Source organism: Eurosta solidaginis, chromosome 5, assembly GCF_040869045.1.
Source record: "Eurosta solidaginis isolate ZX-2024a chromosome 5, ASM4086904v1, whole genome shotgun sequence".
NCBI lineage: Eukaryota > Metazoa > Arthropoda > Insecta > Diptera > Tephritidae > Eurosta > Eurosta solidaginis.
Genome location: NC_090323.1, coordinates 215451343 through 215466502, shown reverse-complemented (window position 1 = coordinate 215466502; position 15160 = coordinate 215451343). Strand labels below are relative to the sequence as shown.

The window sequence follows — 15160 nt, the reverse complement described above, 5'->3', positions numbered from 1 at the left end:
CATATACATATATACATTTATTGTTTACATTCGCAGCGTGAAATCAATTGGATGTTGATTGATACTAATTGATATATGATTATTTATTTCTAAAATTAAAAAAAAAAAATTACAACATAAAAATGTTAGATAAAAAATTATTGAAAATTTGTTGATAACGCAACATTGATTTTATCTGCATATATAGATAATGTAAATATTTTTTTAAATATAAAATAAAAAAATAAAAAAAAAATAAATAAAAATTTTTATATGCGCATTTTTATTATTTTTTATTATTTTATAATAACTTCCAGTTTTACTTATTTGCCGCATGATTTTCTCAAACTATTTATATATATAAATAATTCAGTATATACTGAAAACTTCCTACAGTTATAAAATATAAATTTTGATTACGCGAAATAAAAGAAAAAATTCTCCATTTAATAATGCATCTATTTTTTTTATATATAAGTACCAAACGCATTACTCAACTTGTACTTATATAATCATAACTTAAGCTTTAACCAAATCGCATAGTTATGAAAAAAGTGACAATTTATATTCTCTTCAATAATTTACATTCCAATTGAACTAGTTTGTTATGTAAAGCTTTCTCTACTTTTAACTTGATTTTTTCTTAATTCCCTTTTTTTTTTGAAAAACTATATTTTTTTAATCCTGTTTTTTAATTTTTTGTTTGTTTTTTAAGTTCACGTGCCTACATTCACTTAAGTTTGCTTTAGCTTTATTTTTCTTTGCAATTTTTTTTTTTTTTTGTAACAAAGTGATTTTCTTCAAAATAATGTGCTTGTTGCATGTTTGCTACACTACTCTTAAAAAATATGAGTTATCGTTTAGGATTTACAAAGCTGACTTAATTTAAAACTTTTAAATTTCTACACGGTGAAAAAGTTTAGTTTATTTTTTATGCCCAACAAATTTTATTGCTCATTTTAAGCTGTTTTTTTACTATTTTCAACTAGTTACTTACTAAATAGTTTGGTTCCAATTTCAGTCCAGATACTTGAACAATATAGTTTTGGTGAAATGTTTAAAATTAAAACCAAAAAGTTATACCCTTACCTTGTTATTAAACTTTTTTGCTTTATATTATAAATTTTTAGAGGACAGACACAATTTGCTAAATTTTTATTTTCGTAAATTTAATGAGTTTGAGACCTACTCACTATAATTTCTCTTATTAAATTGTTGTTTTATTATCTTTTAATATATTTTTGTATTTCAAATTAGAAATTATTTTTTCCCCGAGTGAGATTTGAACTCGAGTGGTCAAATGTCTAACACTGCAAGCTTATTGTTAGGCTATGTATGACTTTTGGGTTTAAATTTTAGTTCGGAAACTGGAAAAATATTATTTCCGATGAGTGGTTTGAATTGAAAACCGAAAAGTTTTACCCGTACCGCGTTTTTAAATTGTTTAGTCTATATTATAAACAATTAGAGGATAAACCTAATTTGTAATATTTTTGGGTTTAAATTTTAGTCCACAATATTTAAAAATATTATTTTCAATAAGTATTTTGAAACTTAAACCTAAAAGTCTTATATTATGAACTAGCGGGGGACTAATTTTTTATATTTTCTTGAGTTTAAAGTGTAGACCGATGAGTGGTTTAAAATTAAAACCAAAATATCTTTCACCATATCCGTTAATACGTAAAATTTTACATTTAGTTTCTACCAAAAATGTTATGACGTTAACTGTGTTTTCGCGATATAAATTTACAATATTTTATTAGAAGACCGAAAAAGTCAAACCAAAAATTTTAATTGTGGATTCTGTATTTTTAAATATGGAGCATTTTTTGTTTAATTTTTGAAGGTTCTAAAGACATACCCAAGGGTCTAAAAAGCAGGGTTAGGCCTGTACACTGTTTACATTGTTTATGTATTTTTAAATATGTAGCATTTTTTGTTTAATTTTTGAAGGTTCGAAAGACTACCCAAGGGTCTAAAAAGCAGGGTTGGGCCTGTAAACTTGACATTGTTTACAGCGATTGTTTACATGTAAACAATGTAATTGTTAACAAGTTAATTGTTTACGTACACAATTAATTTTTGTAAACAATTGTAAACAATTGATTTTTTTCCTTTTTTTATGATTCAGAAACAATCTACTACTAATTAAGCATTTTCACAATTTTTGAAAAAGTTTTCCAAGCTTGTAAAAAATAATAAAAAAATACGCTTTAATATTTAGTATTTTAAAATTTTTTATTCATTTTCACTGTCCGATTCTTCATTGTTTTGGTCAATTTTCTTTTTATAATAAATAAAAAGTAACTTTCTGGACCGTTCAAATCGATCTGTTTCACTTGACAGTTTAAACTTAAGTAAACTTAAACCAAAATGTTTCAATTCCAAAGCAGTCATATGAGCCCATTTTTTTAACTTTGCTAGGTCTGCGTTCAAAATCGAAATAAGTTTGGTCATAACCAAAAAGTTTAAGATTTAAACCAAAATTTTTAACCATTACTTACTTTCCATTGGTTTGTTTGTTTATATTTTCAAATGACTTTCAATACTTATCATATTTTGCATTTCAAGTTCTTTTGAAAAATATTCCTAAAATTAGAATCGAAGGGACATAGATGTTAGTTAGCCATACAAAACAAGTTTGAATAAAAACGAAAAACAAGTGGTTGCTTCAATTAAGTTTTATTATTGCATACATTTTAAAACCCTTAGCAAATAATACTCCTGATAAATGAAGGGAAAAAATATGTGAATAGCGAATCCTATTTTTTTCCTGTTAATGACAGAGTCCAGCGTCCGTCCGAAGGAAGCAGCGGGTATATTTCAGGTCAAACGGTGGTCGGAAAGTGATGGCTTAGCTGATACCCGCCACTTATCAACAATAGTTGAATAATCGTCCAAGGCTAACGGAAGATCTGATACTTCCATCCAACCATTAGACCTTCCTAAATGTTGACTTAGTCTCCTTATTGCAGATACTTCACTTTGGGTTTAGTTTGCTACTTCCAAATATACTGTGTCTGGAATTGGCATCGCAGCTCATGAATATTTTATAATCCTAGCTTTTGTCTGTGAGAACTTTGAGGCCGGGAGGCGGGGCGTCGTAATCATGGGCCATAAACGCCAACACAAGGTGTAGCGCAAATTTGCATTAAACATGTTTTTTGTTGAAACGCGTGCTCGTTGGTTCCCCTCGTCCGCTCTAAAAAACAGATTTTACAAACTGCTTTAAGCCCTATAATCATAATGGTTATTTATTCAGGGCTCTTATTTGAAGCCAATGTCAATTTCCTCCTCATAATGAAGGGCCTTCGGATTTTCTGTAAAACTTTTTGAGTGCTGCAGATTAATCTGATTACATTTAATATTGGCCGCTTTAGACCCCACTATTTATGCTGATGAACTGGGTTTGAGGTGTCCTCATCTGGGATTTTGTTTCCTAGGCAGCCTTACACCTTTGCATTGCGAAAGGAAACAGCAACCTAATGATCTGCTTTTGCCAGAGCATTTAGAGGCTACCCGCGTATATCATCCAGGATCGGCTGGCTAGTTGTTGTTGTTGTTGCAGCGATAAGGATACTCCCCGAAGGCCTTGGGAAGTGTACGGTCCTTTACCGGATGCAGATCCGGTACATACCGGTACCAAGCCCGACCATCTAGGGAACGATTTGTTGTGACCACATGCGACTTTCTAGGCCATACCGCCCTCCCACCCCATAGACCCATTAAGAGTTCGGGGTCGCCAGAGCCTCGGCAGTTAATGAAACAGGATTCGCTACGGATAGGTGAGGTTGGCAATTGGGTTTGGGGAAGTTATATATTGCGCTGGCAACCTAACTGGTTGCGCTACATAACCCTTTGAATATATTTGCTATTTTAGTCGCCTCTTACGACAGGCATACCTATCGAGGGTATATTCTAATCTCCTAACCAGCTGGGAGTGATTCTTTATCAATAATAACCTCCCAGTTTTCTATAAGTGGAATGTTGCTCTTGATGCATTCCATGTGACATTGCAGAAGTTTACTACACCCGAGAATTTTTTACACTGTTTTGAAGAGACAAAAATTTGCCGTCGCCCTATTGAGATAAAATGGGACCTGCTGTGTATAGTATAGTTGTAGAAGAGGATAGCATGATAAGTACTAAGCCTCTGCTTTTGTTGTTCCTTATCTAATTTAATTAGATAATCAAGTACCCGAAAATTGTACATTGTGAAAAAATCATATAGCATCAATATAACTTAGTATTAGTTATTGTAAATTTTTTATTTTACTTTTTTAATGCAAATTAAACTCTTAATACATAAAATAAAAATAAAATTAAATTGTAAAAATGATTTAAAATTTCTGTTTCTCGCACATTTTCGCACCTTTAACAACAGTTCAGCTATCTAGCACCGCCGACAGCAATCTAACGCTTCAATTGATATAGTTCAGTGGTGCATTCGAGAGTTTCGTAGAGCTTCGTATAACTAACTATTCTGCGTTCACCTACATGTCGTGAGAGCGCACTATCAGTGATTCAGTAAAGCAAGCAGTCAATCAGTTTTAGCTTGTACTTCAAGCAGTTAACACTTGATGCGTAAGTTTTGTGCCGAAATATTCTGCATACTACTAAAAAAGAGAAGTTGCGTGTGTATTCGAAGCTCTGCCGTCGTTATGCACTACTATAGAGTTAAACAAAAAAATTTGTCTCGTAAAAAGATAAAAAAAAAAATTATTTCCCCATCAATTTGCATTGAATAAAATAAAATAATAAAATTTTTATTCGGCATAAAAAACATTAATTAAAAATAGATTCAGATGTTCAATTTATACAAGTTAACAATGCAAAAAGATAGTTGAAAAAATCTTTAAAAAAACTGCATAAATACAAGTGAAATTTTATATTTAGTACACATAATAAAAAAAACGCCCTCCCAAGCATGCTAAAATCTCTATTTTTATCATTCGTAGTACGTACATTACAAGCGATATTTACTATATAGGTATATAAATTAAGCGCAAAATCAATATAAATGAAATTAGCACAAAAGTATAATTCTACTATAGCAGTAAAAAAAAAAGAATTGCAACCTCCTGGTAATACTAGATAATAGTAGAACTACAAAAGGATATAATTACAATATAGGCCCTTTATTTAATTATTACTTCATTCAAATTTTTCCCTTTCATGGCATACACAATTTTTACTTTTACTTAGGCTTATGTATTTTACTATAAAAATTTTACAAGTAAATTTAAAAAAAAAAGTTTTAAAAGTATATAAATCATCTCGACTGGTGTGTGAAATATCAACCTATATCGCCTGCCGTTTCGAAAACATGCTAACTCATTAATTGTTGAATAACACCCTATTTCAGAATTGGTTTAAAAAACGCCCCCTCTGAGCTCAAATCCAATGCATTTTAATATTAGCTGGGGTGTTTATGAAAAAAAAAAAAATTCTTAGAAATTTCGAAACGGCATCCGAGATAGGTAGATTCCACTCAGCAGTGAGAGCAGATAGAGGACAAATCTGTATGAAAAGGATTTTTTCTTTTTAATAAATTATTTCTTTAATTTTATGTTTCAGCTTGAACACTTGTAATCCATTTCTAAGTCATATTATTTATTGCTATAACGTTTTTTACCCTTGGCTGCAGATATTTAAATCATTATTACTTCTATATAAATATAAGTTTTTTTATTATTAAACTTTCGAAATATATTTTGCTACCATATTAAAGTTTTGCCTTTATTTTTTGAGTTGAAATAATTTTTCTTTTTACTTTTATATATAAATACTAAATGCAAGCTTTATTGGAATTTTTTCTTATGCCTGAAATATATATGGAAAATATTTTCGACATCTAAAAATTTAAGTATTCTAGACCAGAGTTGCGCGCTCTTCCCACTGAGCTATCGCATCATAAAAATTCACATGCACAGTAAGTTATTGTGAATATAAATCGTTAACTTGCAACACTTCTCAGAAGTGAGTTGTTTTTTTTTTTTTGATTTTAAATGTGCGAAAAGTTTCTTGTTGTTTCAAAAACTGAAGTTTCTAAAAGTTGTATCTATATATGTTTTAGTTTTTTCTGTTTTGTATATTGTGAGTGCCCTAAGTTAGGGGCGTCACATTTCTACAACTAGATTACTGCTTAGTAGTCCTCAATGAACCATTTTCAAACCTTAGTAGTTAGGAGTGAAACCCCATCTTTCCCAACCTCTGCCAGACTGTCAAAAAACAATGCGATCTTTTTTTGGTTTTGTTTTAAAACCTAAACTGGCCACTAGTTTATGTTTCAAGATTTTTTGAACTTCCATGTTTTTCTTTGTAACCTGAAGCGTCCAAAATTGTTATTTTAAAATTTTTTAAACTGTTCGGTTCAGTTTTATAACCAGAAGTGCTAAGTTTAAACTTTTTATTTTATAACCCGAATTACTTACACGTTTAGTTTTAGATTTTTTAACTTTTCATTTTGTTTTAAAACCTGAAATGCCTACAATTTTTAGAACCTGAAATGTCTATTCACCAAATTAGTTAAATTTATAAAAATATGCGTTTACGGGTTCCTATTTTTAGATTTGTGAAACCTTTTGGTTTTGTTTTAAAACCAGAAGACACTCCTATTATTTATTTTTTATTCTTAGATTTTTAAAATTTTTTGTTCCTTTTAAAATCTGAAATGTCTACAAGTTTAAATTAACATTTTTGGCTTTGTTTCGAAACAATTTAATACTTTTGTGCCAACTTTTTTTACCTTTTAGTTTTGCTTTTAAACCTGCACTGTTTTTTAGTTTGAAGTTTTTCAACTTTTTGGGTTTTTAAACCTGAAGTTTCTACAAGTTCATATTTTTGAACTTTCTGGTTTTGTTTTGGAACCTGAAGTGTCCACAAATTTTTATTTTAAAATTATCAAACTGTTTGGTTTTGTTTTAAAATCCAAATTGCCTACACGTTTATATTTTTATATGTATTTTTAATTTTGATGTTGTTTTAAAACTTGAAGTGTCTAAAAATTTTTAGTATAAAATATTTTCAAGAATTTTTGGATTTGGATTAAGTTAAAACTTTCCGTGCTCAGTTTTCGTTAATACTCTATTCAGTCCCTCTTCGGGCTGAAGATGAGAAAATTTGTACGTTTTACGAAAATTTAAATGTAATATCCTGCAAAACGGATATTACATTTTGTAATAAATATATTATTTGGAATCATTCATTGAGAATTTGTGTTAAACGAGATACTTATCACATATTTGCAAGCTTTTAAATTTTGATTGTCGAAAATAATTTCTCATTGCTCTTTTCAATATCAAATAATATTTTTTAACTAACTTGTATTTTAGTATGCATCGTCTTTCCCATTTGTTGTTAAGTTCTAAGCAAATAACTTAATAAATATATTGACATATTTGAAATAAAAATTTTTGTTTATACTTTTAAATAAATTACACTGAATCACTCTTACTTTCATGAAAATGTTATTCACTATTATTTAATTTTACATACCTACCATTTTCCACTAACTACTAACAATATGATATGCAATATTGCCAGTATTTTTTAGTTTTTTTTCGTTTTCATAGCAATTTAAATTTTTTAAAATCTGTTATAGAAAATTAAAAAAAAAAAAAACAAAACATATCAACATGAGAAAACTAATATATACTTTTCTTCCTCTTTATGTGTGTGTCCCGCTTGATGTATCCAACGTTCTACGTTCAACGTCTTCTACAACCAACATACGCGCTTCATATCTGAATGTATTTTGGTAAACAAATAAAAACAACAAAAGGAAATTACTCACGTCTCGCTTGTGAGATACAATTCGTACGCTCGATGGGTTATTATTTAATACAAATTTATATACCCTCTGGACTGATCGTTATTATATCATGGGTATCATTTTGGCTAAATCGTAATGCCACACCGGCTCGTGTGGCGCTCGGTGTTACCACCGTGTTGACAATGACCACACTAATGTCGTCAACAAATGCAGCATTGCCAAAGATTTCATATGTCAAATCGATTGATGTATATCTAGGAACATGCTTCGTTATGGTCTTTGCCAGTCTTTTGGGTAAACTATATAACATAAAACTAGCAAAACGGAAAACTAATTACATATTACATACATTCATACCAATTTTACTTCATATATTTATAAGTAACTATTTTAAATATTCTCAATGTTAATTTTATTTTATTTTTCTATATCCATACATATTTTTTAACAAAGCTATATAAAGCCTGTTTATACATACTTTTCAAGCAGCTGTTATACAGAAGTTGTACGGTTTTATAGTTCTAAAACGTACTTTTTTTGATATGTGTTTTTTACGCTTTTTTGAGATATATTTGATATACTGGGTTATCTGGATGCAGAAGAGATTGGTATTGAGAAGAGGCGAAAACAAACGAAAATCAGGCACTCTTTTTTGATTTTTTCGAAGTTGTTGACATCCTGCCACTTTTATTGGCTGCTTAACACTTTTGCTGTAACATTATCGACATTGTCGACTCTTTCTTGAGAATTTGACGGTTATGGTTCAATTGCGAGCATTTAAAGAAAGTATGGTCACCTCAACGCACAAAGGATCTACGACCTTTCTTTTTTTTTATACAGCGATTTTTTTAAGTATGTAACCATTTGAGATCATTTGCGTAACGTAATAATTCAAGATTTAATGTTGTGATTAGTTTTACTGTCCATCTGTCCAATCATTCTTCATTTTCCCAACGCTCTTATCACAGCCCAAACGCTTGCTCCCTGCTCGCTTTACCAATGACTGAGCTCTTGTGTCTGCTTTTTTGCTTCTTAAAACTTCCATATTTTTAGTGCTAATAAGTCGCCCAAGTTTTGGTAGTGATTTGTGATGGCTGGTCCTAGTACATTGAGATAAGTGAAAGCTACTCTCAGAGCTGTTGTTCGTTGCCCAGCGATTTTTGTCGTTTCGTAATAAGTCTCGACAACTTTACCTGCTTCGCGATTACTTTAGCCAATTGAGAGCACTAAGGGAGGTAAAATCGTTCTTCTCCTGCCTCTCCGAGCTCAGTCGAGGTTTCAGCCTTCCTCTGCTTCTAAACGGCGCTGTCGTCTTATAAACTTTATTGGCCGTAGTGTCCTCGCCCATTCGTATAATATTAACTAGCCAGCGAAGTCTTTGGATTTTTATTCCCTGCCTTATCTTCATAACTGCATAAAGCTCATACAGCAGCTGGCATTACGGACAGGACTATAAGTCTTCCACAGAAGTTTTCTCTCGAACATTTCAAGAGTCATCTCATCTTCTCTGATTCCGATTCTCCTACCTTTATCAAGCAAAACACATATCAAAGCAGATGTTTTAAAAGAGTTAATAAAAATTTTTTTAAATTTGGAGGACTTTTAATTGAAATTGAATATTTTGTATATTTTTCTTTTCTAAACTATTTTATTTACTTTATGTAAGAGGTATTTTATTAACCTATTTAAAAAAACAAATTTCAAACTTTTTTAAATATTTTGTATAAAAGTCACATATTTTTTTTAAACACTTAACCTAATCAAAAATTTAAAAATTTCTTATTCTCTACATACATATATTTATTGTAAGCTGTTATTTAATTCCTTTTCGATGTGTATAGTTATGCACAAAAAAAAAAATTTTTTTTTAATTTTTAACACTAACAAAAAAAAAAAAACAAAAAACACCCACTACAATTCAAACAAAACTAAACGAACAAAACCCAAACCAAAACAAATCTCTTTTTTCGTATTTGTGTGTTATTGTTAATTTTCAATGAAATGTAAACATTGAGTTTTTAATATTATCATTTGCAAGGAAAATGAATGTAAATTCATCGATACGCGCTTTTATTTGTAAAGTGCGCGCAAAGCAAAAAATTCTTACCACTCACTATGCATGATCAAACCTCATTTCACACACATTTATATTTTCACAATATAATTTATAATTTTTTCATACTCACACATTTTTTTGTATAAAATGCACACAATCACTATATGAAGCAAAGACCACTTCTGCAGATAAAAAAAGGCACAGCTAAAATAAATAAAAAATTTACAGTCACTAATTATCACCTAAATGGTACCCTGATATCAATATGCGCCCAGCTTCAGCTCAACAACCGTTATGTACAGCAAACAATTAAACCACAAACTTCTTAGAGTGAATAATGCGCCTAAATCAATGTGTTTTTTGACGCACTTCAACGAATTCCAAAGGCGCAAGCGTCACTAATACTTAAACACTTTTTCAGAAAGTTCATTGTTGTACTGTTTGCGAGCTTTTTCGCGTTAAGTATTCATAAAGCTTCATGGCGGATGAATTCATGACGCCAAAAGGCCTAATATTTTATCCTCTTTTTTATTTTGAAATATCTGCAAATTTTAAATATGTAAAATTAATTCTGTTTACTAAAGTATTTTGCAGGATCCAAGAGTGCGTCAATCTATGCGAATGTAAGGTAAGTAGTCTTACTATGTAAAACACTTGTAAAGATAATCAGCCCAATTCTAAATATTCCCTCGGAATTTTGTTCTCGTAAACTTTTTTATTCCCGCGCAAAAATTCCTCCAATTCTTTTCTCCTAGGGAGAACAATAATTGGGTAATAGGAATTTCGAATTTTCGAAGTCAGCTCTTTTGTCAATTGAAATTTCGTTTTGCATTTCTTAGTTTGTTTAAGAAATTGAAAAGTTTAACTATTGTTTCGAATTTGCTTGAAATTAAGAAATAAAGTATTGTAAAAAATTTAGTGCAATTCCGCTTATTCCAAATCTTCTGCTATCGTTCGAATCGCTAAACTGTTGAATAAATAAATCCAATATTAAATAATGCACAAATGGCGTTTATTAAAATACTTCACAATAAAACTTATACATCGCAACTAATAGCTTGCGTAAACCAAACTGATTTTCGTGCCTCTACTGTTGCCGCTTTTTTAACACAAAGTGTTCTTTCTTAAAGGAACTAATTTACTTTAACTATTTTGATGCATACCCTTTAATTTAACAAGTAAAAAAACTCCTTAGAAATAGCAGAGAAATCTCTCTCTCACGCATATTCATAATACCTACTCTTCTCCAACAACCGCTTTACGCTTTTTCGAACATTGTTCAGAATAAGAGGAGAGGGAGAAGTGAAAAATGCACAAAGAATTTTTTGTTTAGAATTGGGCAGAATAAATAATGTTCTCTATCTATTTAGATAAAGAAGGTATTTTTCTGAATAGCCGATTCTTATTCAAAAATGGTTCCATAAAACTGACAATTACGGATCTGATATCAATGGAGTTATACCAAACAAAATTAATGATTCTATTTTAAATTTTTTGAGAAAATATCACAACCAATATTGAATATTGTGTATAGCAGCTCCAACACCTATTATAAGAAGCTGGCAAGCATGCGGAATTTATTTTTGGATATTCTCACACAAGTTTCTATACTAAAATTCGGTTCAAACCTTGCCTTCATTACAAGGGAGGGCAATTTTCGTTTTCATAATATTGATTTTGTAAGAGCGTTAAATCTATATAAGACAAGTAAGAAAGTCTAAGTTCGGGTGAAACCGAACACTATATACCCAGCTGTGCAGAAAATTTTTATGCCAAATTTCGTACGGATTGACAGATTTTTGTTCGACTTATAGCATTAACCCTTCTGATAACTTAAGGTCATTTGGTTACCTTTTTTGCTTTGTTTTTCTATATTTTGGTAGGATGAAAATTTCGGAATTTCCTTTCGTGACTTTATGTGCTAAGAAACATTTCTTCTAAAAAGCAAAAAAAAAGCAAGATTTAGCTTAATCCACTAGCTGATAATAAACAAACCTTCGTGGGCGCACCATAATGTCATTCTGTGACCAGAGCTGTTGTTCTGAGCATACAAATAAGTCATTGTATAAAAAATAATAAAAATTATAATAATTCGATACCATAGATCTTTTAGAATATTTAGGCGCTTTTTTTAAATTAGTGACACAAGGCTATTTGTTCCTAAAGATTTATAGAGGCCTATATTTTAAATGCCGATTTCAAATGATAGCTGCTTAAAAATTGGTTTAGTATTATGGAAAGTTTTAATCACGGAGGGTATGCCAGATCTCTTCCAAGAGGCGACCTCGCTTAAAAAACTATTTGGAAAGTGTCTTCATGTAAAATCTTCTATTAGCTGAACTACGGACCTCTGGTATCGTAGGGCAACATCGTACGTATATACCACGTTTACCATATCGCAAAAATACCGACATATAAGCAATTAAACCAATAAATCTTAACAAGTGCATCAGAAGTTATCAAAATTTTACCGATAAGCATTACAAATAAAACCAAGTAAGGAAGGTTAAGTTCCGGTGTAACCGAACATTACATACTCAGTTGAGAGCTATGGTGACAACATAAGGGAAAATAACCATGTAGGAAAATGAACCGGAAACCCTGGAATGTGTTTGTATGACATGTGTATCAAATGAAAGGCATTAAAGAGTATTTTATGAGGGAGTGGGCCATAGTTCTATAGGTGGACGCCATTTAGGGATATAGCCATAAAGGTGGACCAGGGGTGACTCTAGAATGTGTTTGTATGATATGGGTATCAAATTAAAGGTATTAATGAGGGTTTTAAAAGGGAGTGGTGGTTGTTGTGTAGGTGGTCGCCTTTTCGAGATATCGCCATAAAGGTGGAACAGGGGTGACTCTAGAATGCGTTTGTACGATATGGGTATCAAATGAAAGGTGTTAATGAGTATTTTAAAAGGGAGTAATCCTTAGTTCCATAGGTGGACGCCGTTTCGAGATATCGCCATAAAGGTGGACCAGGGGTGACTCTAGAATGTGTTTGTACGATATGGGTATCAAATTAAAGGTATTAATGAGGGTTTTAAAAGGGAGTGGTGGTTGTTGTATAGGTGGTCGCCTTTTCGAGATATGGCCATAAAGGTGGACCAGGGGTGACTCTAGAATGCGTTTGTACGAAATGGGTATCAAAAGAAAAGTGTAAAAAAAAGAGTATTTTAAAAGGGAGTAATCCTTAGTTCCATAGGTGGACGCCGTTTCGAGATATCGCCACAAAGGTGGACTAGGGGTGACCCTAGAATTTGTTTGTACAATATGGGCATCAAACGAAAGGTGTTAATGAGTATTTTAAAAGGGAGTGGGCCTTAGTTTTATAGGTGGACCCCGTTTCGAAATATCGCCATAAAGGTGGACCAGGGGTGACTCTAGAATGTGTTTGTACGATATGGGTATCAAATTAAATGTATTAATGAGGGTTTTAAAAGGGAGTGGTAGTTGTTGAATAGGTGGTCGCATTTTCGAGATAACGCCATAAAGGTGGACCAGGGGTGACCCTAGAATTTGTTTGTACAATATGGGTATCAAAAGAAAGGTGTTAATGATTATTTTAAAAGGGAGTAATCCTTAGGACGGCCACCGTGGTGTGATGGTAGCGTGCTCCGCCTATCACACCGTATGCCCTGGGTTCAACTCCCGGGCAAAGCAACATCAAAATTTTAGAAATAAGATTTTTCAATTAGAAGAAATTTTTTCTAAGCGGGGTCGCCCCTCGGCAGTGTCTGGCAAGCGCTCCGATTGTATTTCTGCCATGAAAAGCTCTCAGTGAAAACTCGTCTGCCTTGCAGATGCCGTTCGGAGTCGGCATAAAACCAGTAGGTCCCGTCCGGCCAATTTGTAGGGAAAAATCAAGAGGAGCACGACGCAAATTGGAAGAGAAGCTCGGCCTTAGATCTCTTCGGAGGTTATCGCGCCTTACATTTATTTTTTTATTTAATCCTTAGGACCATGGGTGGACGCCGTTTCGATATATCGCCATAAAGGTGGGCCATGGGTGACTCTAGAATTCGTTTGTGCATTATGGGTATCAAACGAAAGGAGTTAATGAGTATTTTAAAAGGGAGTGGGCCTTAGTTCTATAGGTGGACGCCTTTTCGAGGTATCGCAATAAAGGTGGACCGGGGGTGACTCTAGACTTTGTTTGTACGATATGGGTATCAAATGAAAGGTGTTAATGAGTATTTTTAAAAGGGAGTGGGCGTTCGTTCTATAGGTGTTCGCCTTTTCGATATATCGCCATAAAGGTGGACCAGGGGTGACTTTAGAATATGTTTGTACGATATGGGTATCAAATGAAAGGTGTTAATGAGTATTTTAAAAGGGCGTGGGGCTTAGTTCTATAGGCGGACGCTTTTTCGAGATATCGCTATAAAGGTGGACCAGGGGTGACTCTAGAATGAGTGTGTACGATATGGGTATCAAATTAAAGGTATTAATGAGAGTTTTAAAAGGAAGTGGTGGTAGTTGTATATGTGAAGGCGTTTTCCAGATATCGACCAAAATGTGGACCAGGGTGACCCAGAACATCATCTGTTGGATACCGCTAATTTATTTATATATGTAGTACCTGCCAAGATTTTAAGGGTCTTTTATTTCGCCCTGCAGAAATTTTTCATTTTCTTCTACGAAATATGGTAGGTGTCACAACCATTTTATAAAGTTTTTTCTAAAGTTATATTTCGCTTCAATAAAACAATCCAATTACCTTACCATGTTTCTTCCCTTTTTTCGTATTTGGTATAGAATTATGGCATTTTTTCATTTTTCGTAATTTTCTATATCGAAAAAGTGGGCGTGGTCATAGTCGGATTTCGTTCATTTTTCATACCCAGATAAAGTGTGTTCAAGTAAGCACGGGAACTAAGTTCATTAAAGATATGTCGATTTTTGCTCAAATTATCGTGTTAGCGGCCATGCGGAAGGACAGACGGACGACTGTGTGTAAAAACTGGGCGTGGCATCAACCGATTTCGCCCATTTTCACAGAAAACAGTTAGCGTCATAAAATCTATGCCCCTACCAAATATCAAAAGGATTGGTTAATTTTTGTGCGACTTATGGCGTTAAAAGTATCCTAGACAAATTGAATGAAAAAGGGCGGAGCCACGCCCATTTTGAAATTTTCTTTTATTTTTGTATTTTGTTGCACCATATCATTAACGGAGTTGAATGTTGACATAATTTACTTATATACAGTAAAGATAATAAATTTTTTGTTAAAATTTTACTTTAAAAATTTTTTTTTTTTAAAGTGGGCGTGGCCCTTCTCCGATTTTGCTAATTTTTATTAAGCGTACATATAGTAATAGGAGTAACGCTCCTGCCAAATTTTA

General features: G+C 32.2%; 1 protein-coding gene across 24 annotated transcripts in view; it reads left to right on the top strand.

Annotated features, from left to right (window-relative positions):
* The window catches only part of Rdl (Resistant to dieldrin), a 210632-nt gene that overhangs the window by 174476 nt on the left and 20996 nt on the right, over positions 1 to 15160 (top strand). For all 24 annotated transcript variants that reach the window (XM_067788157.1, XM_067788153.1, XM_067788171.1 and 21 more), the window contains one exon: positions 7766 to 8050. In XM_067788157.1, coding sequence (XP_067644258.1) covers positions 7766 to 8050 — 285 coding nt within the window. The remainder of the gene's footprint in view (positions 1 to 7765; positions 8051 to 15160) is intronic.